The sequence below is a fragment of the Myotis davidii genome, unplaced genomic scaffold, assembly GCF_000327345.1.
Source record: "Myotis davidii unplaced genomic scaffold, ASM32734v1 scaffold274, whole genome shotgun sequence".
NCBI lineage: Eukaryota > Metazoa > Chordata > Mammalia > Chiroptera > Vespertilionidae > Myotis > Myotis davidii.
The window spans coordinates 1,021,748-1,048,629 of record NW_006285613.1 but is presented as its reverse complement, the minus strand read 5'-3'; the positions used below and the strand labels follow the sequence as shown (position 1 = coordinate 1,048,629).

At 39.6% G+C, this 26,882-nt stretch overlaps 1 protein-coding gene across 7 annotated transcripts in view; it reads left to right on the top strand.

Moving 5' to 3' along the window:
- Positions 1-26,882, top strand: part of LMO7 (LIM domain 7) — a 217,449-nt gene that overhangs the window by 167,489 nt on the left and 23,078 nt on the right. For 3 of the 7 annotated variants that reach the window (XM_006756358.2, XM_006756357.2, XM_006756355.2), the window contains exons 8-13: positions 397-649; positions 5,189-5,218; positions 12,675-12,792; positions 14,851-14,993; positions 16,256-16,688; positions 18,762-19,070. In XM_006756358.2, the coding sequence (XP_006756421.1) occupies positions 397-649; positions 5,189-5,218; positions 12,675-12,792; positions 14,851-14,993; positions 16,256-16,688; positions 18,762-19,070 (1,286 nt within the window). Of the gene's footprint in view, positions 1-396; positions 650-1,614; positions 1,894-2,175; positions 2,368-3,468; positions 4,189-5,188; positions 5,219-12,674; positions 12,793-14,850; positions 14,994-16,255; positions 16,689-18,761; positions 19,071-26,882 lie in introns of all 7 variants that reach the window. The other 4 variants (XM_006756351.2, XM_006756352.2, XM_006756353.2 and 1 more) reach the window with 3 other exon arrangements.

The following is a 26,882-nucleotide window of genomic DNA, read 5'->3' as shown; positions in this document are numbered from 1 at the left end:
TTATTTTAAACTACTGTCTCTCAAGAATTACTTTTATATCTCATTTTAAGTGTGTTTTATGGACATGTATTGTTAGGTTTTATTAACATGTATTCCATCAACAAATTTGATGGAAAAATTATATGGGCAAGGAGAGTCAAGAAGAAAAGGGTTTCAGCTGTAATTTGGGACTTTTTCTGCATAGAATGTGCAACAGTGAAAGAATGTACCACAGGCGCCTCCAGTATGCAAAGCCAGTTCCTCCTAATGGATCTTATCGCAACTTCATGACAAATTTCTAAAAATATTTCCCGCAGTTAGCAGGAGGGAAAGACGAAGCAGGCATGCCGTGTGGGTTTCAGCGAGACGAATAATCTGGAGAATAAAGCCAGTTCTTGTGCCTTTTTATTTTTACAGGTTGCGAAAGCGACACAGATTCTGAATTTACCTTCAAAATGCAGGAATATAATAAAGACGATATGTCCTATCGAAGGATTTCGGCCATTGAACCAAAGTCTGCTTTACCATTCAATCGTTTCTTACCCAACAAGAGTAGACAGCCGTCCTACGTGCCGGCGCCCTTGAGGAAGAAGAAGCCGGACAGACATGAGGATAACAGAAGAAGCTGGGCAAGCCCAGTCGGCACAGAAGCTGATGGGACCTTTCCAAGGTACTGGGATGCGAAATGATGATTGAGCTTTAAAATTTTCTGTGTTTGCAAATGTGCTGGGATATTTAAATGTGGTAAAAGGAATGGTCTTTAACCTGTATTTCATAGATAATATTTTAAACTTCATTAATGAAAATGTTATTTCCCCCTATATTTTTAGTCATTCATATCTTGAAGCTGTTTCTTCTGTTTAAAAATGTCAGCATATGATTTGCTGGTTCTTTTTTTAGATGCCTGCCTTTAGCATTATTGGTATCTTGCAGCTTACTGGGTGACTTACATTATTCCTTGGGAGCTCAGCTGTGCAGCTGCTTCCACCCCCGCCCCCACCCGCTTTGTTGATTTCTCATCAGGTTAGCAGAGCAGAGTGTGATTTTGCAAATCCAGCTTCCTATCAGAAGGAGGCATTCGGTCCCGAAAGTAGATCGGATGCCGAGGATGAGCAAAGGTTGCCTTCCTGTAGTTTTTTTTGTTTGTTTGTTTTGTTTTTTTGCCTTCCTGTAGTTTTGGATGACTTAGCCAACCCGAGATTCCAGGTGAGAAAGAGCCCAGAGAGTTTCATCTCAAAAACTCTCTCTCCTAACTCTTGTTCACACTTGTTTTCTCCTGCTGACCTGGTAGCCACCGGGCTATGCGAACTGACGAGGTCAGAAAAATTTCTCCTGGGGCCAAATGTCCATCCTGTTGATTGTGCTACATAAAGTAACCCCCCAAACTGTCTGCAGTTTGTCTCCTTTTAGCACCGATTGTTACCTTCGGCCCTCGTCTATCAAGCTATTGTCTAATTAAAATGAGGGGCTGTGATGCTGCCGTAACTTTGTTCTAGGAGCGATAATGATGAGAAGGGCAACTAATTTGCTTCATTCACAGTGGTATAGACTTTGTGAGCCAGGAAGCATGCCTTTTGTGTTCTCTGTCACACGTTTGATCATGCAGTATCTTACTTGGTTGGATGTTTTGAACAGTAACGAGAGGAGAACTTGGGGCACACATGTGGAGAACTGGACAGCAGTACAAGAAACTTCAGACTCCTTCTGTTACTTGGAGGAGGAAGAAGAAAGGACAAGTATTCCCGACACTGTAAAGGATGACCTTTATGTGCGAAAGCTAAGCCCCATCATGCCAAACCCAGGGAACACTTTTGATCAGTTTCTTCCCAAATGCTGGATCCCAGAAGATGTGAACTGGAAAAGAATAAAAAGGGAAACTTATAAGCCATGGTATAAAGAATTTCAGGGATTCAGGTTTGTCTTTATGCCTGTTTCTGTCAGTCTAGTGTTCATTCACTGCCCTGGCTGGGTGCGTTCTGTGTGTGCTTTTTATGAAAGAGACAGACTGATTTCCTTCCAACATCTATAGAACCTCCGTAACTGAAAAAAAAAAATCATTTAAATTTAAAAGTTGAGATCTGGATCCTAACACATCCTCCTCTATACATAGTCAGAGCTTGACACTATTTAGTTATATTTTTCTCCAATTCTTTGTCTTTTTCCCTCTCTCCTTCCTTTCTCTGCCTCATTCCACAGTAGATGGAGCCCAGACTTTGAGGATGAGGATTCAGGCTCTGACAGAAGCTCTGCCATTCTTAGTAGGATGCAGAAAGCAGAGCGTAGGCTAGACGGCACCTGCCAAAGACGTTCACTCCTGATGGAAGTAGCCAGGAGCACATGGGACACCCATGCAGCCAGGAGAACCAGTGGTGCTTCGGAGGAGCCCAGGTGTACCTGCCTGCATGAGCCTTCCTGCTTGGAGTCTGGCATGCAACACCCAGCCGGCTTCTGCTGCGCCATTAACCTCTGACCATGATGCGTTGAAACATGAAACTATACTTACTTAATATTTAGTCTAAAAGCCTAATGTATAGCATATTGCTTTCTGTGCAGGCATGTAAGCTTGGAAGTCTATAGGATTAAGTATTCTATAGTATAGTCATGTATAAAATAGTATGGAGTTACATGTGGCATAGCCAGTTCTTTTGGAAAACCATTTCTAAAAGGCCTTTGGAAAAGTGGACCGCCCTAGCTGGTTTGGCTCAGTGGATAGAGCATCTTCCTGCAGACTGAAGGGTACCAGATTTGATTCCGGCCAAGGGCACATGCCTGGGTTGTGGGCCTGCTTCCCAGTAGGGGGCGTGCAAGGGGCAGCCAATCAATGATTTTCTCTCATCATTGATGTTTCTATCTCTCTCTCCCTCTCCCTTCCTCTCTGAAATCAATAAAAATATGTTAAAAAAAAGAAAAAGAAAAGTGGACTTAGTTTTACAGTTGTGCTATGTGTGGAGATGTAAAGGAAATAACTTTCAGATGGACAGGAGGACAGGCAAGTCTGGTGGGAAAATGCAAAGAGAAGAGTCATCAGGGTCTTTTGTACAGCTTCAGAGCATTGTCATTTTTAAATGCCTGCTTCCTACCGGTGCCTGTTGCATACAGTGCTTCATGACCAACTCTAAAACCTTTCAAGATCATTCCTGCATCTCTGGGATGAGAATGAGGTCGTTGTGGCTCATGGAGTGAGGAAGAGGTGACAGCAAGAGTTGCATTGTCTCTCAGGGAGCTGTACTCTCCCCAGTTTGAGCCCTGTCACTTGGCCTGCTTGGTGCCCGCCTTTCCTGAGCTGTATCCTCTGCTCTTGTTTCTCTAAGTGGGACCCAGGAAAGGCACAGGTGGTGGCATTCAATGCCAGTCTTTCTTCCACACACGAGTCCTTCCCATGCCCCCTATAATTAAACAATAATGGCTAGTTGGTCTGCTACCTCATTACCTGTTCTCCTTAATGCACTTAATAAGATTCTCCCTTCCTTTTTCTTTTCTGTGCTTCAGTCCGTTTTTATTACTTCAGGCCCTCCAAACATACTCTGATGACATCTTATCTTCTGAAACAAATACCAGACTTGATCCCACTGCTGGCCCGAGGCTCATAACTCGCAGGAGGCATCTCTCTTATGCACCAGGGTATAGAAGAGGTGACCTTGAGATGTCAGCCCTCGATCCTGACTTAGAGAATGACGATTTCTTTGTCAGAAAGACTGGGGCTTTCCATGCCAATCCATGTGTCCTCCGAGCTTTCGAAGACTTCAGAAGGTTTTCTGGGCGAGATGATCCTATAGAGCGAGATATAATTCTGCAGTGCAGAGAAGGTGAACTCGTGCTTCCAGATCTAGAGAAAGATGATATGATTGTCCGCCGAATTCCAGCGCAGAAGAAAGAGGTGCCTCTCTCGGGGGCCCCAGATAGATACCAACCAATCCCTTTCCCCGAGCCCTGGACTCTTCCTCCAGAAATTCAAGCAAAGTTTCTCTGTGTACTTGAAAGGACGTGCCCATCCAAAGAGAAAAGTAATAGCTGTAGAGTACTAGTTCCTTCGTATCGGCGGAAGACAGATGACATGTTGACCCGTAAGATCCAGTATTGGAAGCTGGGAACTTCTGTGCCTCCCATCAGTTTCATCCCTGGTCCCTGCAGTGAGGCGGACTTACGGAAGTGGGAGGCCATCCGGGAGGCCAGCAGGCTTAGGCACAGGAAACGGCTGATGGTTGAGAGGTCAGAGTGTGTTTCTGCAAGGACTTTGCTTGTACTGAATGGATGGTCTTGTGTTACTTTTCTTGTGTGAGAAAGTGGCATCATATTGCCCGACTGCATGTCATGAGCCATTTTGAAGCATCCGCTAAACATTTATTTTGCTTTGAGAAACCTTTGCACATTTCATGGAAAAAGTGCAATTCCATATTGGCACATCACTGAATCGCCTGTTCGAGGCCTGTTTAAGAAAGTGCGTACACAGTCATTGCCTTGGGCCTTAAGGAGAGACTGTGGTACTGTTCTGCGACATGGTGTTTCATGAAAATGTTTTTACATTTACAGACTTTTATTCTCGTGTCCAGGTGTTTCTGAAACAGCCCGGTTGTAGTGTGGTTTTATGTGTTTCTCATTTTGGAGTGTGTGATTTTTGTGTAAAAATTTCCCTGAAAATATGGCATTGCAAATTTCATTTAACTTGCTTTTGATTTTTGTTTTTGACCTAGGTTTCTTGGACTATAAGTGTGTGAATTTCTAAATTTATAACTTCATAGTGTAGTGCATACTTGATTAAAATGCATGAATGTTATTTGCTGTCTGCTACATTTTACATGTATGTAATTATGGCCATTTTTAGAATAATGAACACATTTATGTGTTATGCAACTTGATGTTTGATGAATGTTCAGTTTGTTGAACTTTGGGATGGGCAAATGTGATTAGGTTGAATAAACTTAGTAGATGCAAATCTAACTTTTTTATTAGTTCCTGGCAACTAATAAAGCTTTTTGTTTTGGATTTGTTAGTTCAAGCTAAATCCGGAAACTCTTGATCTTGCTTAATGTGAATTCCTTGAGATATGAGATCAATGAGAATTTGAGACATGATCAAGAATGTGACTGGAAAAGCAGCCTTTTGAGATTTGTCCATCTCTTGTTAGACACTTAAGTTAAAAATGTCGAACATTTAAAAAATAACACACTGGAAGAAATGGCTTTTAATTTTTGGTTTTCTGATTTCTTAGACTCTTTCAAAAGATTTATGGTGAGAATGGGTAAGTGTTGTGGTTTGCAGCAAAAGAGAAATCTCTGCACATTGTTTGTCCTTTGTGTAATGTGTCATTGCACTTCTATCCTGGCACCTCTCTAAACGTGGATGCTGTGTGCTATGCATGAGATATTAAAATGGGATATTTTTCTTAATTTAGCAACCTAATGGTAGTGTGTCTGAGTGCTCAGTGCATGAACTGCTATATCACAACAATATAATTGTTTTAATGGTTCAAAATTCAGGTGTTTTTTTTTTTAATGAGTTGATTAAAAGTAACAAAAGCACTTACCTGAGATTGGGTATATTTATTTTGGTATTTGATTATTATATAGACCTAAATTCTCCTTTCTGGATGTGGGATACTGCATAATTGCATTTTAGAAAAATTTGTGATGGAAAGAGGATATTAGCATTTACTTTGAGGTTGGAATACATGTGGTTGGCATTATCTAAATACTCCTACATATGGGGGCTTTCTTAGTTTGGTTGGCAAATGCCATTAATGTTCCCTTAGTAGGATTTGGAAACATTCTATGTTATAGAGTCAAATTAGCCTTCCAAAACTTGCACAAATTAAAATCTTGGTAGTTTCCAGTATTATTGCAAAGACTATATTTATAACTAATTCTTAATTTTTGTCTGTTTTTTTAATTTTAGTCTCCTGATAGACATAAATATTATAAAAATAACTTTTGGAAATATTTTCCATTTCCAGAATAGTAGAGTTAAAAGTTAATATTACTTTTACTTTTTACTACATACTAACTGTATAGAATCACTTATTCTTAGTAAAAAATAGCCAGATGGCTACCTATAAATATTTTTCATCAAACTTTCTTTGATGTTATGAATCTAACTGCTAACATTTTTGAGCAAGAAGAAAACTTAAATATTTTAATCTTTAATCGAGTATCTTAAATTTAAGGCCTAAGACTGAGTAGCTAAGTATCTTCCCCTACTTAATTCATCTCTAAGTTTTAATTCATCTCGAAGATTCTCTAGTTTTGATAATTTGATAATGTAGAGGTCTTGAAAGTTGCTAAAATTGCTGTTTAAAGCAATATAACCATTCTGGATGTCAAAGGTGTCACTGAACCACAGGCACATCATTGCAATTACTTCTCAGTTGATGATTTTAAAAATCAGGCTCCCAGCCTGTTTTGAATATGCCATGCGAGGACACGCTGTTCCCGCCCCAGCTCCTCAGGTGTTAACGCCTTCTCATCAGTGAGGATGAACACAGCAACTTCAACAAGATGCTTAAGCACCCGTTCATCTTGATTCATCAAGGCAAAGCTGTTGTAACTTGATGAAAAATCTTTTTGCAGCTTCAAGCATTTTGAGTGATAATTTTCAGAAGAGTTTTCATTGGTAAATAAGACTTTATAATGTAAATAGGTTGTTTTTCTTAAAGTGGATACAAGTACCCTGGGTACAAGTCATGTGAGGGATGGAAACATGCACAGCTATTTCAAAGGATACGATATATAACTGGGTTAAGAAAAGAGAGAAACCCAAATGCCAAGACTCAGAAAGCAAAGGATTTTTCTGGGCTGTCATTAGCAGGAGCGAATGCCTCCTGTAGATTATTTCAAGACTGTTGTTTGCCTAGTATAATGTTTGTTATAAAGGCAATTTAGTGGCAAGGGAACAACACAAATAAAGATTGTCTGTAAATTGAGACTGATGAATACTAGTAATGCTTGCCTTGTCAAATAATGGAAAGTAACACAAATACAAATATGTTCTCACAAAACTCAAGTGCATTTTAGGCCATTTGCAATAAAAAATCTATTATATGGTAATCCCCCCCCCCCACCATATTCTGTCAGTTACTGATATTTTTCTTAAATTGATCTGCAATGAAAACAAAAAATTGGATTGAATACAGGCTTTTAATCTGGAACTTATTTCATGTTTATAAAGATGTTCATAAGTGTTTATAAGGATAAAACAACTGATATTCCTGGGTGATATTTCTCTGGACATAATATATGTTACCTAGAAAATCATTATTGTTCAACATCCTATGGTTGAAAAATAATGAATGCTTTTTTTTTTTGTAAGAACCAGGTTAAAGAGAAATGTGTATTAGATTTTGAAATCTTAGATTATTAATTTTTGGCTTGCTTTTTATTTGGCATTTAACACTTGTCACTTGTGTATTTTTAGTAAGACGCTTTGTATGTGGCAGTCATTTCTCACATGTGTGCTTTTGTGTTGCATGGACTTATGCCTTTATGGTCTTGGTGGACGCTCTAAGGACAAATATGTAAGGATTTACAGTTATAATTTTGCAATATGATTAAGCCATTGAATCTGCTGCCAATTATCTTTTTATTGCCAAGACAACAAAAAGAAAGGGAAAATAATGTTGATGTGAATTACTTTCTGGGGATTATGCTCCCAGGAAATATTTGACAATATCTGCAGACTTTTTTGAAGGTCATACTGGGTGAGCCTTTGGAGGGGCGGGGGAGGCAGGCATTGCTACTGGCATCTGGTTCCTTTACAGCAGAGATGCTACTAAATGTCCTTCAGGAGGCAGGATAGCCCCCAACCACAGATAATTTTCTGCCCCCCAGATGTCAATAGTACTGCTGTGGAGAAACCCTGACTTAGACTATAAACCTATAAATGAAAAGTTTCCTTTATATTGTTTATCAATCTAGTTTGTGGCAGCTCTAAAGCCTCTTACCCTGGTTTTAGTATTGATTACCCTTTAGTTTAGTGAATTCCTGCAACATATAATGGAGGTATACAGGGTAGGGCAAGAGTAGGTTTATAGTTGTTCATATGGAAAATAATACAATAATTAATAATAGTACAAGAATAAACTCTGTGCCTCACATACTCACAACTGCAGACCTACTTTTGCCCACCCTGTATTTGGAGGTGCATTAATAAGAATATTTATATCTTCCTCTGAAGGTTGGGGCCCCCTAACTTAGTATCATAGAAGTTCTATTTGCCCCATGAGGCTATCAGTGATTTTTATAGTAAGGAAATTTTGCTACACACTGGTCCTTTTTGATCCCTCACTCCTTAGATAGTCATCTATAAGTTTTCTGAAATTGAGTTGTAAAATAATATGCATCATAAAACTAGTTAAAAAGTGCCAGGAGAGTAGCAGTTGATCAGTATCATGGGAGAAGAGAGTAAGATTTTAGTAATACTGTTATATAATCTATACCTTTTTCCTTTTCCTTTCCCCGTCTTTCTCTCTTTACCCAAGTGCTGTTAAAGAATTTAAGTCGATTCAGCTAAAAATGCCACATATTAGAACTGTATTTTCATTTTTTTGTAAAAAATCCAAAGCAGTTCTAAATGGAAGCCTCTCCAGATTTAAGGGTGGCAGATAAATGAATTGTAAGAATTGTGATTAGCTAGTGAACTTAGCGTGCACAGCCTTTTATAGTTTCCCAAGCAATTTTCCTGAGACTATCTCTGGTGCCCATCTCATTTCTGTAAGGTAGACAGGTGGGTATTATATGCATTTTAGAAACATGGAGAAAGGGAAGCAGCTTTCCCAAGGTCGTCCAGCTAGTGAGTGGCAGAACCGGACTGAGGTTTTGTCTGATGAGATAATCCCGGTTAGGCTGCTTGGCTCACAGTAAGCCCTCAGAAGTTTATTATGCTGTCAACTCTGATAAGGAAAGAAAGAATTCTTCATGATCTGGCTAGAACACTCCCGCACTCCAAAAGTTCTAGATTTTATCCGTGTGGCCTGGGATGACCTCTCTAATTTGAAACTGCTTTGGGAGTTAGTTTTCAGAAGATCCCACACAGTTACATTTGCCTTCATAAGAAGAGTTGGTGTACAGCACGAGATGGTTGTTGACATGCAGTCCACATAACCTACCCGTCTCATAACAATCCCTTTCTTGAATGGGGAACTGAGGCTCAGAGAAGTGAAACGATGTTAGGATGGGGTGAAAATTGTTGCCACGGGCAGGCCCGGAGCCCCCACCTCCTGTCTCATTCCACTGCCTGGCTCAGCCTGTATGGAAAGTGCTCAGGCTTATGTAGGAAACTTTATGCTCCCCAGGGAACAGTAGGCGCTCACATTCCTGCCCTGTGCAGGGACTTGTCAGCTCCCGATAGTGTTTGGCTCACTTTGTTCACGTTGGGCACTGCCTGTGTGCCAGGTTCTGTGCGTGGGCTCTCAGGAGGCTGCCCTGCCCATGATGAGTATGTTTTTTGAAAAGGCACCAGTTCAGGTTCTGCATTGCAGGAGGTGAGGTCTCAAATAGCTCCGGTGTAGAAGTCTGGGCCAGTTGAGACCAGCCAGCTGTCCCCCCACCATAATATTACTATCATATTTGCATTTCCATTTTTGTTCTGAAATTTTTGTAACCTTGTGTTTTAAGTATCCAGATTCCCTTCATGTCTTGATCGTGAACATGTTTCCTTGCCTCTTTTTGGTGAGTCTGTTATAGTATTAGCTGAAATAGCCTAATTCTTTGCAGTTTGTGAGTTAAGTAAATTTATATCCTCAAATTTATACAGATCAGTTTTATATAGTCATACCTAGTTAAATAATATTACATTCATAGAGCCATATATAATTTCATATGTAAATTCATATATTTCCTATATGTAATTCTTTAGTATTCCTTAACAAGTGCTATAAAGCTTTCTTTATAAAACTTTGGGGAGGAGTTATACATTCTTACAGAATATTAGAAACATTTCAAGTTTATTTTGCATGATTAATGTGATAAAATATTCCTTATTCTTATCACAGATGTTAAATGCATGTATCCTGCATGCCTTGTGCTATGTTTTCCTCCCAGGCAATGTGTGAACCTGTGAGGGAGCTAAGCCAAACATGCATGCTTGTGCACACACTATGTACACAATATGCTGATTGTTAGATACCATGAGAAAGGTAGAACGAAAGCACTAGAGAAGTTGGGAGAAGGGACAGACAGACCATTTTTGGCATGGAGGAGCTAGGAAGACTTTATCAAAGTGGCAGAATATTATCTAGATCATTAATACATTTATGATCACATGCATGGGCTGGGCTCTCTTTGAGGCACAGGTGATATAGCCGTAAACAAACTGGACAAAACTCCTGCTTTGTAATCTTATAGGACAAGGCAGGTGATGTTGACATAAGCATACATTTCAGATGGCAATATATGCTATGGAGAAAGGTGGGCCAGGAGAGAGGGACATGTGCTATTTTTGCAAGGAAACACTGAGATAACATTTAAGCAGGTGACTGGGAGTGAGAGGTAAGCCATACGGATATTTGGGTGAAGAGCTTATATGTGAGCATGAACAAGGAAGCCAGTTGGCAGTAGCCGAGTGAGTAGAGGAGAACATTTCAGGATGCAGAGATGTAGGTGGGTACCAGGTCATGGTTGGACCTTGTAATTCTTGGTAGGACCTGTTTTTAACTTAAGTGAGATGGGAAGGAATTGGGGTGTTGAGTAGACGCATGATCTGAGTGCAATTTTGAGACTCCTCTGTCTGCTATGTTGAGAATACGCTGTTGGGCAGGAAGAGGTGGAAGTAGGGAGACAGATTATTGTGATAATACAGCAGGAGATTAATAGCCTGGAGCAAGGAAGTGATGAGGAGTGATTGTATCCTAGATATATTTAGAAGGTAAGAGTGACAGGTTTTACTAAGGAGATCAGTGACAAGTATGAGAGAGAGAGAGAGGAGTCTGGGATGACTCCAAGAGTTTTGGCCTACAATCTGGAACGTTGTGTTGACTTTTATTGGGATGAGAAAGATGGGTTTTGAGCAGATCGTAGAATGAGCAATCATGGTTTTGGTCTGTGACATGTTTGAGTAACCTGTTAGACTTCCAAGTGGACATCGCTTACACCCATCTGGAGTTTAGTCTAGCAGGATTCCTGAGGACAGAGGGGCATTTGAAAAGGCATATATACTGGGGAAGGGCTCTTGAATGGAGGGAACAGTTCAGGAAAGACCATCATGGGATCTGGAGACTGGGTGATAATTTAAGAAGCTTTTGAAAAAGTCTAGTTAAGAGTTGACTGTGCTCTGATCTAGGGTGTTGGCAATAGAAATGGAAAGAAAAAGACACTGAGTAAGAGGACTTGATAACTAATTGAAAGTAAGGAGAAGGGAGAGGCAAAGGTGAAAAATGGTTCTTTGGTTTCAGATGTGGACGATTGGAGGGCAGGTAACACTACTAATAGCTATGGGAGGAAAAGCAGGGTTGTGGACAGAATTGAGTTTGGCTACATTAACAATAACCATGTGTTTAGTGAGTTACTGTTTACAGAATCCTTTTTGATATTATTTCATTTGGTCCTTTTACAATTTAGGTGGTTAGGGGATATCCATGCAGAGATATTTATCTAATGAGCAATTAGAATTGAGTCTAAGGAGAGGACTGGTCTGTGGATTTGGGAGTCATTTATATAGATTATAATTGAATTCCTGAGCTAAGTAATGTGGTGATGGCAAGATCTAGGGGAAGGCAAAGTTTAGGGGCCCAAGAAGGAGGTGTCGTGTTACTTAAATGAATAAAGGTGGAGTCAGTTACAATGAAATAAAATCAGTAGTGCCATATGAAAGATTTGTAGGAGAGAGCATTTTGGGCACCCCACCTTCAAAAGCTCTGTCTTTCTCTCTCTTCACTCATTCCTACCTGCTATTCAATATTAGACCTGACTCCACTCTTTCTTCCCCCCTCAGTTTCACCATCTCTGGGGGCAGTTTACCCCAACTTTTTATGGGTGCATGTATGTAGCACACATGTGCCTTGTGTCCGACACCCAACTTTTTCATTGGTTTCTACTCTAGATTGAGCTCTGTGAGAGCTAACTCTCCTTGCATCCTCATGGCAGGGGGCACCCATGGAAGACATGAGAGCTGCCTTAATAAAAAGAAAGTTATGGAGGCTATCTTATAACTGGGTATTAGAAACTACCTGTGGTGCTGTGAGAACAAGTCCAGTGCAGTGGTGGGCAGGTGGTATACAATCTTTGAGAAAAGGCAGCACACTTATTCATGCTATTGAACTTGAGGAGAAAATATCAGGTAATCATTAAATTATTTAATAAGTGTCCAGAAAAGGCAGCCAAACCTTAAAAGATTATCTTGGGGAGAGATAGAAAAATAAAGACAAATGATTCTAGTGACTAATAATAATTAACTTTTTTTCTGAAACAATTCTTTTATGCAGAGACCACTCTAAATATGAGCACTGGATTTTTTTTTCAGACTTAGGAGGTTTCATTTAGCCATTTTGTGAAAGAATTCACACTTAAGTTGCATGCAAGGCTCTTGTTTCTGCGTTTTGGAAAAACACCATTTATCTCTGCGGTGCTATTTCTGTGATATTATCTCTAAAGCATCTAGGTAGTACGGCAGAAATTTAGATGGAATTTCCAAGTCTAAGCCCAACCTCCCAGTTTTAAGTCTACACGCAGTCATGTGAACCTTGGTTACCGCGGGTATTTTTGTTATAGGAGCAAGTCCATGAGCGATGTCAGCGCCGAGGATGTTCAGAACTTGCGGCAGCTGCGTTACGAGGAGCTGCAGAAGATGAAATCCCAATTAAAAGAGCAAGATCAGAAATGGCAGGATGTGAGTATGCTTTGTACTGGGAGATGGGGAGACTGGGCAGGAGTGTGGGTTTGACTTTTCTTTGCTTCCCTGCAAAGCACGTCAGCGTACTCAGGAGGTGATTTTCCTTGCTATGAAAGAATTCAGGCCTGTAGAAAATGTGACCATCTTCCTTTAAGAAGATTTTCAAACCTTCTTGGTCCATGACTGTTGTATATTTTAAAGGCCATTGTGCAAAACACAACAGGCTGTTTATCTTCTAATATTCTCTGAATTCTCCTGTAGGAGAAGGTCCTTCCTGGCAGTGTTGCTAACTGGTTGACGTGCATTGGTAGTTGAATTCTGAATTCGGGTGGGACCGTTACTGATGATCATGGAAGGAAGAAGCTTTGCTCAGGGTCTGGGAAGCGGAGGGGCAGGGGCTCAGCAGAGTCTGGGCATCAGCCTGGAGAGATGAACTGGTTCTTAGAGTTAGTAGAGGAGATTTAAGAAGAAATAGGTTGGTTGAAAATGTAATCGTATAATCTGAATCAAAGTTAGGTGTTTTCACAGAACTGTCATAGTTTTGTTCCTACAGAAAGGAGCTTGGCCTATTTTGAAAGGGGTAATTGTTATAAACCAAAGCAGTGTATAAAAGTATGATAAGCTATAGAAAGCAAACACAAAGATCTTTGAGGACATCTTTATGGTAATAGAGTTGAGTGGTAGCATGAACAAAAGGCCCAGAGAGAGTAAATCTTAATTTTTCAAAGGAATTAAGGTCTAATTCATGAAGGAGAAACCCCCTGCTGTGGCCACATTTCAAAATTCCAGTGCCTCTTTGAGTTGGGGGACTCAGTTTAATTGTCAGGAAACAGGAATTCACTGTCATTTTGCCAACATACATGGTAACTGTTTGGGTGTGAAAAATAGTAAGTATCGAGGAGTTATCAATTAAGTTAGGTGAGATAAAAATGCATGCTTGTGATCATATAGGATGAAATGCACATTGCTTTTGTTCTTTCTGCAAATAGTTCATATAGGTTTCAGGCTGTTTTTTAAAGCAGAGTAGCTTGGTCTGCTCCCAGAGGGTTTAAACCAAACTTAACGTTGTACGTCCTAGGGGTGAGATTCCATTTAGTCTGAGAACTTGGAGAGGCTCCTACTTGGGCTGGAATGACGAGCAGGTCTTAGTATGGGACTTCTCTGTTTGGGAGACATAGAAAAGGTTGTACTATTGAACCCCTGGGTGTCAGAACCAGCTTAGACTGCCAGAGCTAATGTCAAGGTGAACTAGGTTGACTGTCCTGGGTTCACCTGGCTGGGAGAGACTTCCCTTCCTAGGAATATGGAAACAGGTGTCCCCTTGTTCTGTTTGATCTTCCTTATTGCCCTGTCCTTATGTAAAGTCTTTCCACTCTGAAGAAGTCAGTACTCGAGGCTGGCCTCCCCAGGAAAGCCTTTTGAAACTCCTGCCTGAGGTAGGCCATGCTCTCCTTTGGACCCCGACTCTCTCAGCAGCCCGATTGCACTCATTGCTGAATTTTTATTTACATGCCCGTCTTCCCCTTCTAGGCTGAGAGTTCCTGGGAGGGGGGAGCACATCGGATTTATCTGTGTTTATTCACCCTTTGCCTCCAAGCGGGGACTGAGCTCAGGGCTCGTTCAATGGAAGACCCAGTGTGCACCCACGCTTAACCATTTAGTAGTCATCTTCTTTTCCAGTTTTACTGGTGAAGACATGTCATTTCATACAGCAGCCAGATTCTTGGAGTGAGATGAAAATGAACTTGAAACAGTTCCTGCTCTTTCTGACCTGGCACCTAATTACAAGCATTTAGCATTCTTTGTGAAATGGGCAACGAGGCAGGAAAACAAAAATGGGGTCTATCTTATTAGGTCAGGTTTTTTAGGCAGACACATGAGATACAGGCTTGGTATAGAAACGCTGGCTATAAAAAGCAAAATTAGGGCACCTTGGCATCAAGTGGGAGTGAATAGTTTCAGCGATGTAATGGGATCCGCTGGCACGCTCGCTCTGCTAGAAAGGGTGTGTAGCAATTCAGGTATGCCTGTGCTGATGTGATTTTCTGCTGTTAGGACCTTGCAAAATGGAAAGATCGTCGAAAAAGCTACACTTCAGACTTGCAGAAGAAAAAAGAAGAGAGGGAAGAAATTGAAAAGCAGGCGCTGGAGAAATCTGAGAAAAGCTCTAAGACATTTAAGGAAATGCTGCAGGACAGGTAATAGGCTGGATAGATCTCCTGGTCAGAGAGACCAGGGTTAGAAATGGACATTTTGTGCATGTGCAGGGTGATTAAACTGTAACCAAATATGCAATGAAACGTTCAGCATTTTGCTTAGCCATGAAAAAGCAAAGTATTGCTATGTTAAATAGTGGCTTGGATTGACAAAAGAAATTTGTACTAAATAGATATACATTATTTCTTCGTTTTACATTGAATATTCATATGCAGAATTGGGTGGTGTTGGCTATATTTGGCCCAGAAAAGGAACTATTTTTTCTCCTTTTAAAATGAATTTAGGAATGAAATGGTCAAATAAAACCAGCTCCCACACTCAACTAAATTGTATAAAATGTAACAGTTATTTTTCATGTTTCAGTGGTACAATTAACATTATATTTTAAAGGAAGACTATATAAAAAGAAATTGTGAGGGTTTATTTTTTGCATTGAAACATAACAGAATAAAGGTCAAATTAAAATTTCCTGTTAGAGAAGTTACTCTGTGAAACCTTGGGATAGGTACAGCTCAGGGAAACAGCAAATATGCTTTAAGGATAATGTCGAAAAGGAAATGTGCTGTCAGGTGAAATTACACAAAGCTCCTTTATGCCCCAGAAGCCAACTGCAAACACAGTTTCATTCACTTAAATGCAACTGTCAGCTTCAGAGGCACTCCTTACTAAATGCTAGAGATGAGGCTGTTTCATCATTTTCTCCATACGTATGAGTGGTGACTTTTAATCTGTAATAACTGTCTGTGCAAATTCTATGAAGCTGTATGAAACTAGGTAATAACTTGAACTTAATGGAAGTCTGTGTCTTTTGCAGTCTTTTATTTTTACTAAATTATTGTAAATCATGTACAGGAAATACAGGGCTGACAAGGAATCTACATCTTTGGAGGGTTCAAATTGGTTGTCAGGCAGTTACATGTGTAGTGTGTCAATTTTGGAAGAGTTATAAACTTGTGGATAAGTTTGGCGAATAATTCCTTATTAAATTTTCATTTCCTTATTTATCTTTACAACTTAAAAAAAATCTGTGAAATATCTGAGAGCCTCTCTGAAAAGTCGAGCTCTTATAATATTTCTTAGTGTGGCATAAAACAACTGCATGTATTTATCCTCATATTCTGTTAGTATTATATTGCACATTATTCCCAGCTCATTTTGTATGCTAATTACCAAAATAAGGTCTGTCTCCCAACCTTTGAATGCCAAATGCATAACTTTGCGGCTATGGTGTGTTTCTGCTAAGGGAATCCCGAAACGAGACATCTACAATTACATCGAGGAGTAGAATATATTCTTCTGATGATGTATTGAATGAAGACAAGCTTCCCCTGACACTAACTATGTCAGAAGCAAGTCACCAGGGTGAGAGAGTAGAAGAGAAAGGAACAACTTTTCCTACAGAAATTCCTAAACAAGATTCTACAACTGTTGTGAAAAGAGAGGACACTCTACCAGCTGAAATTCGGCTTCCTTCTGAAAGCCCCACAGAAGAACAACGCCCAGCCTCTTTGTCTTCCCAGCGTTCACTGACTACACAAATGGAGTCGACTCGAGTTTCAGCTTCTCTCCCCCGAAGTTACCAGAAAACTGATACAGCTAGGTTGACATCTGTGGTCACACCGAGACCTTTTGGCTCTCACTCAAGGGGAATCTCATCGCTCCCGAGGTCCTACACGGTAAAAACGTGTTCTCAGTTCATGTACTCTATTCTCATGAGCAAACTGTTGGTGTACTTGTGCAGAAGTTTGAGTTATGTATATTTAATATGTAAAATGTACATAACATATATAACACAATTTTTATTTTAGCCAATGTAGATCCCATAGATATTTAATGCTACTTAATGCTTAAAATATAGCAATGATACAGAACTGATTAAGTTTTAAATTCAATAAAGAAAAAGAAAAGAGAACTGATACATTTTGAAGAATGAATGAGCTACATGCTAAGGCAGAGAATTTATTTTTTAACATCAAATTTTCTCAGGTATAGCTTTTGTAAAGTATTAGATTGAACTATATGAAGTTGCCACTTGTCAGTTCTTTTAGACTTACAAAACAGCAGTTTCATATGGTTTGACTTAAATATTTTCAGTTCTTATGTACAAATGTTTATTTTCCCCCATTTTCTACTTCATTAGTACTTGATATGTTTGAGTGTAGTTATTAAAATGTATCTTATGTTCAAAAATTGCATATTTACTTCTATTAGTATTTTTAAAAACATGGTATCATTTGCCCTGAGAATAAAGCAGTATCACAAACTTGAAAGTAGGTTTACTAAGTTTCATTATGTAAAAGGAAGCAGTACACTTCTTACTATCAATATTCAAGTTTCTTTTTTCTCTGCCAATGTGGAATCTTAAAATCTAAAAGAGAAAAAATATGATTTAAAAAAAAATTGAAGTGAGGAAAACTTGTCTAAATAGCCAGGAAGAACCCCTGATCATTATCTTAATTTGACAACACAAAAATTAAATTTATGTGACAGACATTTTTATCATAGTCAAGAGATAATTTATAGACTTGAAAAGAGATTAGTAGAATGTATTATAAATATAGGGTCAATATCCCTAAGGTTTAAAATGTCCCTACAGGTTGGTAGGGAAAAGATAAACTAGTAGGAAAATGGGTATGGAAATGAATAGCCAATTCAAGAGAGAGGGGTTTAAATGGTTGATAACATAAAGGACCCAGATGCATGTTCAACCTCATTAGAACAAGCATGAGGTGTACAACTTTTCATCCATTAGATTCAAAATGTCTAGTGTTGTCAAGGATACAGAAAAACAAACATTCTTTTAAAAAAATATATTCTTATTGATTTTTAGAGGGAAAGGGAGGGAGAGGGAGAAGGGAGAGTTAGAAACACTGATGAGAGAGAAACATCAATCTGCTACTTCCTGCACACTAGCCCCTGGGGATCAAGTCCAAACCCCGGGCATGTGTCCTGACTGGGAATCGAACCAGTGAACTTCTGGTGCATGGGTTGATGCTAAACCACTGAACCATACTGGCCAGGTGAAACAGACATTTTTTTTTTTTTTAAATATATTTTATTGATTTTCTACAGAGAGGAAGGGAGAGAAACAGAGAGTTAGAAACATCGATGAGAGAGAAACATCAAACAGCTGCCTCCTACACATCTCCCACTGGGGATGTGCCCGCAACCCAGGCACATGCCCTTAACCGGAATCAAACCTGGGACCCTCCAGTCCGCAGGCCGACGCTCCATCCACTGAGCCAAACCGGTTCTGGCAAAACAGACATTTTTATACATTGCTTTGGGTGTGCTTTGCTATAATTTTTAAAAGATATTATATATAATTTATATTTATATATAAATAGCCTTTGGTCTAGCAAGTCCACTTTTGGAAATCTGTGGTATAAAAATATTCTGATTATAAAGATATATGGGTATCTGTTGCAATGTTTTTGGAAGTTACAGAAAACTTTGAACAGCATTGAATGCATGTCACATAAATAAATTGTAGATACCCATACTATAGAGTATTCAACAGTTAAAAAGAGTAGAGTTCTATCTACTGACCTGGACTAATGTAAATGAGCAAAGCAAGTTTCAGAGGTCTGTTTATAATATAAACACTTATGAAAACAACACCTCTTCCTCCTACGCTGGTATGAAAGAATGTGCTCCAAGCTTTTAGTAATTTTCACTAAAATATTACTGTACACATTTTAAAACAGAAATCTAACAATACCAAGTTTAAAATGATGTTTCCTATTTAGATGGATGACGTTTGGAAGTATAATGGAGATGTAGAAGGCGTTAAGAGAACTCAGTACAGTTCGGTCAGCACCTCTGTGCAAAAATCTGACCCAAGCCAGCTGGCTTCCAGCTCCTTTGGTGAAAGAGAGGCAGTGACATCGGGAGAGGGTGTGATGAGGTTGCCCTCTCCTACACCCTCCTTCTCATCTCTCTCCCAGGACTGGGCTGCCACTTCTAATGCTACCTGGACTTCAGTATCTGGCCCCAATTCAATGTCTGAACTTGGAGAAGGGAGAAGCTCACCACAGACAGAGGCGTCACGATCAAAGGTGAGTTTGGGAAGGCGCTTAATCACCCAGGCTCAGAAACACAAGTATTTAAACTGGAACCCATACCTAACCCGTGTTTCTAGGCGTTGCAATCGGTTACGTGATAATGTGGAATGTGAGATTGCATTTAGTTTGAGCAGATCTGGGAGGAAGTAGGTCTCTTTCAACTCTGAGTTTATGGATTCAGATGACCCTGTGACTTGGGTGTATTGAGTCCATTGGCCAGTCTCCTTGGGGTTTATCTGGGTGTTCGTTCTACTGCCCATTTCAGCAGCTGCTGCCTTTACGCTGCACAGCAGTCCTGGATTCAGGTGCAGGACTCACTCAGGAAGCTTTCGGTGCAGGTCTAATAGATAAATGGGTAATAAAGGCCCCTTTTCAGGGACACTAACTGACCGCAAGGAGAAATTGGTGCACACGAGAGGTATGGGCCTCTAGGGACATGGCATTTCTTCCTCTACCATATTAACCTTCTAGTGACTTTCATTGCTCATTTATACTTTCGAAAGTCTAGAATTTTGAACCACTCACTGTCTCCTAATGGTAATATTGAGGTTTAGTTATAGTATGACAATTGTGTTACTTAACATTTGGAATCCAAACAAATATACCATCAGATGAAGAATGACTGAAGGTATTTGTAGTTTTTCCTTCTTCAAATCCCCAAAGATGACAACAGAATTATTAAGTAATGACTGTTCTTTTAGTATGTTTTACATGGAGGCTATATAGCTGTTGGTTGTCTGGATCAAGCTTTTCTCTTTTAGAAAAAAAACCCTTCGTAAGCACTTTAATATATTAATTTCTTTGCATGGAGGAGCTTTTGTGGTTCTTTAGCTTAGTGTAGATTTCTCTGGTTCCTTCCTATTTGTCTTCCAAGGTACAACATGAAGTATACAACTTGGCCTAAGTTATATTCATGAAGTGACTTCATGTGCAATAATTTGAAATAACATATTTATTTGGTATATTGGATTTTTATTAGTTCTATAAAGTTTTACAGCTTTAAGCTTTTTCTTCTGGTTATAAAGTACTATGTAGTTGCATAAATGTGGAAATGCAGGAAAGTAATTCCATCATTAATGGGTAACCTTTGCTAGTATTTAGGTATATTTATTTCAGCTTTCCCCATGCATATTTACAAACCTATATCTAAAAGAAATTTTTGCAGCTTGCTAAAATCATTACTTGTAAGTTACTTTGATAACTTTTTATTTTGTTTTATTACTTTTTAAAATTTTATTTTTCAGTTACAGTTTACATTTAATGAAATTTCGTATCAGTTTCAGGTGTTTAACTTCATTTTTAAAGAATTGGAAATATTAATTAGCATTATGAGTTTCAGATGAGAACAATAGCCTATGGTATACTTGGGGAACATAAGGTACTAGTGGATGAATAATAGAAACAGCACAGCCAGGTGTCTTTTGTTTTATGGACTTGCATGTAAGCCTCTCCCTTTCAAAGAGCAAATCCAAACAAGCAGCCTGATTAGTGTGTTGGCGCTAGGTGCACCCACCTCCCTCAGGGCGACAGTTGACTAGCTGCATCCACGGATTAAGAAAAAGAGGCTAAGTGTGGTGAGTGGGTGTGTCCAGGTTAGTGCGGGTCAGAGGAACCTGAATTAACATGGCATGGTGTCAGGTTTCACCCTTAATGGGTTTAGGCTTCTTTGTCACCAAACTTGAAATGCTCTTCTCCCAAGCAAAATTAGGCTTCATTTAACAAGTGGGACCATTAGAATTCTTGAACATAGGTATGTGTCATATGGCCATTGGCCCATCACCAAGATGCCTGGTGTGTCACTTCTGCGCTCTGAGGGAAGTAGCTTATGTAGGATCCCCTCGCCCTTGTCACTGAAAAGGGGCTCACTGCCTTGGGGAAAACACTGTGAAGGCCTAAAACAGTTGGTCCTTAATATGTCAAGGCATATGGAACACTCCTCCAAACTCTTGGCCAAACTATAATTCCAGAAGTTCAGAGAATGGAAAAATAAAAGTATAGTGCGTGGCTGAACTTGATGTCTTGGTAGTTTTATAACTGTTCTTCGGGCCTTCGTTCTCGTTCTTTATTTGCACTTTTGCTAGTAATGTCCTTTTCTTTCTTCCTCCAGAATCTTCCTTGATGTTATATTTTTCTCTCCCTGCTTCAGTGGAAGTTCAGGCCTGTCCCCATTAATGCAGATGCTTTGTAAACAGTCATGTGTGTTTGTGCATTCCTCAGAGGCTGGCATCGGAGGCACCCGTGTGGTGCCAGGTTGGACTAATCTCTCAGCTGCAAAGCCTCAGTGATCTGTGCAGGGCATTCAGGGGAGTATTGAGGTCCCACGTCACTGGTCTCAAACTCCTTTAGTACTGCAGTTAGCGGCTGTTTATTGAGGGATTACCATGTGCCAACTCCAGGTGTCTCAGGGCATTATCTTAGTTAGTCCTCAGTGACCTTGGGATCACTGCTTTATAGTTGTGGAAATTGAGGCACAGAGTGAGCATAGTACTTGCCCAAGGCCATGCAAGGTACTAAGTGGTGGCGTCAGGATTTGAACCCAGGCAGTCTGACTCAAGCTACCTACCTACACCACACTATGTTGTGGGAAAGAGAAAGGAAGTAGGTGACCTAACCAAATGAGACCGCTTCCTTTTTCTTGAACACATCAAATATTTGTTTTTATTGTCACCTCATTTGAAATTGTTTATTTCACCCATTTCTGTCTTTTAAAGAAGTCCTCCTGTTCTTTTCAGCTCAGGAGGGTCATTCCCTTTGTGAATACAAATATCTTCTTCCCCAAGTCGGAATTGAATTTTCCACCCTTGAAAGCTTCATCTGCTGAATTCTTCCTGTTCCATGTGTTCACTGTGTCTCGTCACTGGTATTCTTTATACCCTCCACAGCCTTTGCACAGAGCTGGAAGTGTTTACTGACTTGATTTGCATTTATGGCCCTGATTGCTAGACTGAAGTATAAACTTGATCCAGCAGGCAATTTAGGTCCTTATAGGATCTTTAATGTGGAAATTTTAAGATTAATGGGTGTTTTAGAACGTAAGCACTGTGATGTTGCATAGAACTATTTTAAGGAAATGAAGTCTGGGGCAGAGACTGGTTAGGAACCTATCACAGAATTGTGGGTTTATGCCATAAAAAAGGAAAGGCATAATGAAGGGAAGAAATTAATATGACCTCATTTTCTGCTTACAGGGGTTTCTTTCCTATCTCCTTTGCTGAGCTCTGGGGTTTAGTCCTCTCTGTTCCTTTTCTCCCTATTTCTCTTTTTGTGTTGCTCCGTCGCCTGCTTCCCTTTCCAGTCCAGGCTGCTGGGACAATTCTGGGGGTGACCCTGAGCAAGGGGAGAGAGTCCTTCATCCTCTTCAAACCTCCCACAGATGTAGCTTTCATGTTTCCCCCCCAAATTGGTGTTACCTACACGTTTTCACGCTATTTTGTCCAGTCAGAGCCCTGAATTCTCAAATCCCATCCAAGCCCACATTTTGGAATCTGTTACCCAGATTTTTCTTTTTTAAAGCAGTACCCAGATGTAGGATGATAGGTATGGAAGGAAAGAAGATTTAAAAAAAAACAAAACCCTGCACACCCCCTACTGGGGATGTGCCCGCAACCAAGGTACATGCCCTTGACCAAAATCGAACCTAGGACCTTTGAGTCTGCAGGCCGACGCTCTGTCCACTGAGCCAAACTGGTTAGGGCAGGAAGGAAGCTTTTTACATGTCCATTTCCTGACCCCCGAGCCTATTAAATGCCCCTTTTAATAACACCCAGGACTTCTCTTATCACAGCTTCTACCATGCATTTTATTTGCTTGTCACCTTCACTAGAGCTGACTTTGTGTGAAGGCAGGAAACAAGCTGGTCTTGCTCGCTTTTATCACAGTGCCTGAATCTGTATTTGCTGAATGCTGATTGAGTGCTGTTGGCTTCATAGCTATGTTTGTGAGTGTTAAATAGGATTTTTTTCTAATTGCTTAACCAGCATATATGTAATGGATAACATTGTTTCCATGGGAAAAAGAAGGTAATTACTAGGCATCAACCACCTGCCTTGGCACCTTTTAAATGTTTCATTTGTTCCTCTCAATAACCTTGCAAAGTAGGTGGTATCATCCACATTATTACCAGTGAAATTCTTGAGTTTTGAAAGTTATAGTCATGCTCCAGGCCAGTTAAATGATCAGGCCATAATTATGATTTACCTGACCTTAATGTTTATGAAATATGACAGGCTCAAATTTGAGAACTGCCTTAAGGAAAAACACCAAATGTTGACTTATTTTAACTTTGCCCTGTCTTTACAATTTTGGAGCCCACCAGGATGGAAATACCTTCTGGTTTATAAAGATAAAATAGTTCTTAAGATTGTTTTGAGAAAGGTATGTATGTATCAGAGCTGAATTATTTCTGAATTGTAGAGTTTAAAATCTACCCAGTAGAGTCCAGTGATGGCGAACCTATGACATGCGTGTCAGAGGTGACACGCAAACTCATTTTTTTGGTTGATTTTTCTTTGTTAAATGGCATTTAAGTACATAAAATAAATATCAAAAATATAAGTCTTTGTTTTACTATGGTTGCAAATATCAAAAAATTTCTATATGTGACACAGCACGAGTTAAGTTAGGGTTTTTCAAATGCTGACACCCCGAGCTCAAAAGGTTCGCCATCACTGCAGCAGACAGTAAGGAGCTATGCGTATTTAAATAAGGTGTAATATAATAATTGCCATGTTCTTTATTCAAGTTCTGGCAGCTGTGTGGAAGATGGGGGAAAGTAAATTGGAAGCCTATTGGGAGGCGACCACAGTAGTGTAGAGGGGACACCAAACTAAGACGATAACCTGAAGGAAGATGGAAGGACGGGGTGGCTCCAGATGGAATTATGGATTGTGGACTTGACCACACTATTAAATGCATGTGTGTGTGGTGGATAGTGCAGGTGAGGATCATTGTGTGGAATTGGGATGGGGGGGGGGGACAGTTAGGAGAAGAAAAGAGGAAGAGCCCCAGAAAGAAGCTGGTGTTTCTAATGTAGGCATCTGGTTGGATAGTGATGTAATTAACCAATATATAAAAAAACAAGAGGTGGAAGAGCAGGTGAGGGGAGGAAGATAATGAATGTAGTTTTGGATATGTAGGGCTTAGTTAGTAGCTGAAGATATAGCAGTGAAGGAGGTTACTCTGGAAAGCCTGTAGTCACAAAGATGGAGGACTACGGAGGGAACAACAAAATGAAAATGGAAAGAAGAAGAACACTAATGAAATTGATGTGTCCAGAGAGATGGAGGAGAAAGGCAAGAGAAAGTGAAATAATGGATAACTTGGAAGACTATATCCTAGAAGCAAAAATAGTTGTTGGTGTCTAGCAGTGTGGCTCAGAGGTTGAGCATTGAACCATGAACCAGGAGTCAGGGTTTGATTCCCAGTCAGGGCACATGCTCAGGTTGTGGGCTTGATCCCCAGTGTGGAGCGTGTAGGAGATAAGCTTGGAAAGGGTTGAGTCAGTGGCAGAGCTGGAAACGCCCTGAGTCTTTGGAATGGGGAAGTGGAGGAAGGAGGTATACGGTCTCGTTGGTGAAGGAGGTTAGTCCAGGGCCGGGTCAGAGCCATGATTTGAAGGCTCACCTTAGCCCCTGGAAAAAAAAAGACACGCAAATGCTGTGTGTACAGAAACCCAAGATTATTGATGTCCTCTGGCATTTCTCACTTTATAGTCTGAATCTACTTTTAGTGTTTAATTTTATCAACTTAAGTAGGCTTCCCTTAAGTAAACATTTATCTAATTGGAAAAGTTGAGGAGAATAACTTGTTATTTTGTAAGATTGACCCTGTTTTTCATTAATTCCCATTGGTGGTGATATATGAGAATCTTAGTTCACTAGAGCTCATAAAAATAAATTTTATTATTACTACTCCAGATCATCATGTTTTTGTTTAAAAATCACAGTTTTCAGTATATATTTCTGTTTAAATTATACCTGATTTGAAGGAAATTATTTTCATTTTTAAGTGCTGATATGTTAATAACTATATTTTACTGTTCTTGGCATAGAGTACTTAAACTACTTGGGATAGTAGTTTGTCAGCCATCAAGAATTTAGATTTCCCCCCATAATTTATATTCAGAGTTCCATCCAGTTCAAAAGGTAATTCTCCATTATCTTCTGAAGCATGGATCCTTTGTAGAATGCTCATGTGACATGCATCATGCAGAGAAAAACATGGAAGTAGAAATTCTAAGTGAACTCATTGCTGAATAGTTTATGCTTGACTGTAATTATAGCTTTATTGCCCTGTAAGAAGTCTCAGGGATAGCCTAATTTAATAACCTTGACCTCCACAGAGCTGCTTGCGGGATTGCCATGAGGAGGCCATGCAGGTGGGGCTCTGGGGCCCCTAACCTGAAGCTATAACCACCCACTTTAATCCTTTCTATATATTGCTTTTGGAGGGACATGCTATGCATCAGGATTTCACTTGAAAACAGGGTTTTAAAAAACAAAAACTTGAAAATCAATGTATTTGTGAGAGAGAAGGCTCTGTCAGGCGCAGTGACATGCCTGAGGTCACCTGGTTATTGACAGAATGGACTGTAATTGTCCAGGTGGTTCGTTCTTCTTTGCCTGTGTACAGTCCCAAGGATCCACACACAACAGTCTGCCAGGCTGTAGCCACAGTGGGGCTGTCCTCTGTTAACTTCGGGGAGGTGGTTATCTGCCCTTTTGTTGAATATGTTCAAGTAGAGATTTATTTCCAAGGTAAGAGCAGCCCTTTGTGAGATCATTCTTCTAGTCTAATATAATTGGGAGACTTCGGTCTGTGGCTTAAACTTGTTCACTTTTATCCTATATTTGCCAGAAAATGATAATATCCACTTGCTGTCTCCCACAAAGTGTTCTTTATGTAGTTTGAGACTATTTATTAAGTCTCCATCCTGTCTTTTATTCTTCATGATAAAAACCTGTTAGTGCCTTGAATATCTAACCTATCATTTGCCTCTCTGACCTTATATAGCAATAGATTCTGCATTTTTAATTGGGTTTAAGTTGGAATTTGGGAGGGTAAGAATGGTGAAGATGACCAATTATTTTTGTTGAGTCATCTCTAAGTGTACGGTGGTTTTAGTTAAAGAGCAGAACTAACCAGTAATTTTGTCTATTCATAGCAGAGTTTTATTCTGGGGATTGGTGTTTAGGCTGATTATTAATGAGTGTTCTCACTAGCTGCATCTGAGTTCCCATATTTGAACTGCTTTACAAGCTTTCTGATGAAATCTTTTTATGTTATTGGTGACAAACTTTTTCTTAAAAAATTCCGTACCCACTGTTGAAGAGTCAGGAATTATTTCTCAAGAGCAAGAGCCATGCCTAATCCATCTGTATTTCCCAGCATGCTAAGCACTGTGTCATATACAGAATAAGATGTACAATAATGAATGTTGAGCAAATGAATAAGTGAGTATTGTTATAGCACCTAACTTTTGTGCCCATATTACATAATATGCTCTCAATCCTTTATTTACTGTCTTCATTCTAATTCTTAGATAATGAGAAATTTTTTCTCAGAATATTGTCACTTGGATTTTAAACCTGGTTTAGAGGTTAAAAAAATTAAACATAAGGCTTTAGGAATTGCTCAGTAGGGCCTAAGTTTCAGTTTAACTGCCAAATTATAATGCAGAAGTTGTAGGTATTTTTCTGAAAAATACAGTGGCTTTAAGATATATATATATATTCTTAAACTCTTAAGTCTAAGTTCTTTATGATTATGAATCAAAGAACTAAATCACTAGTCTGGAAAACTCATTAT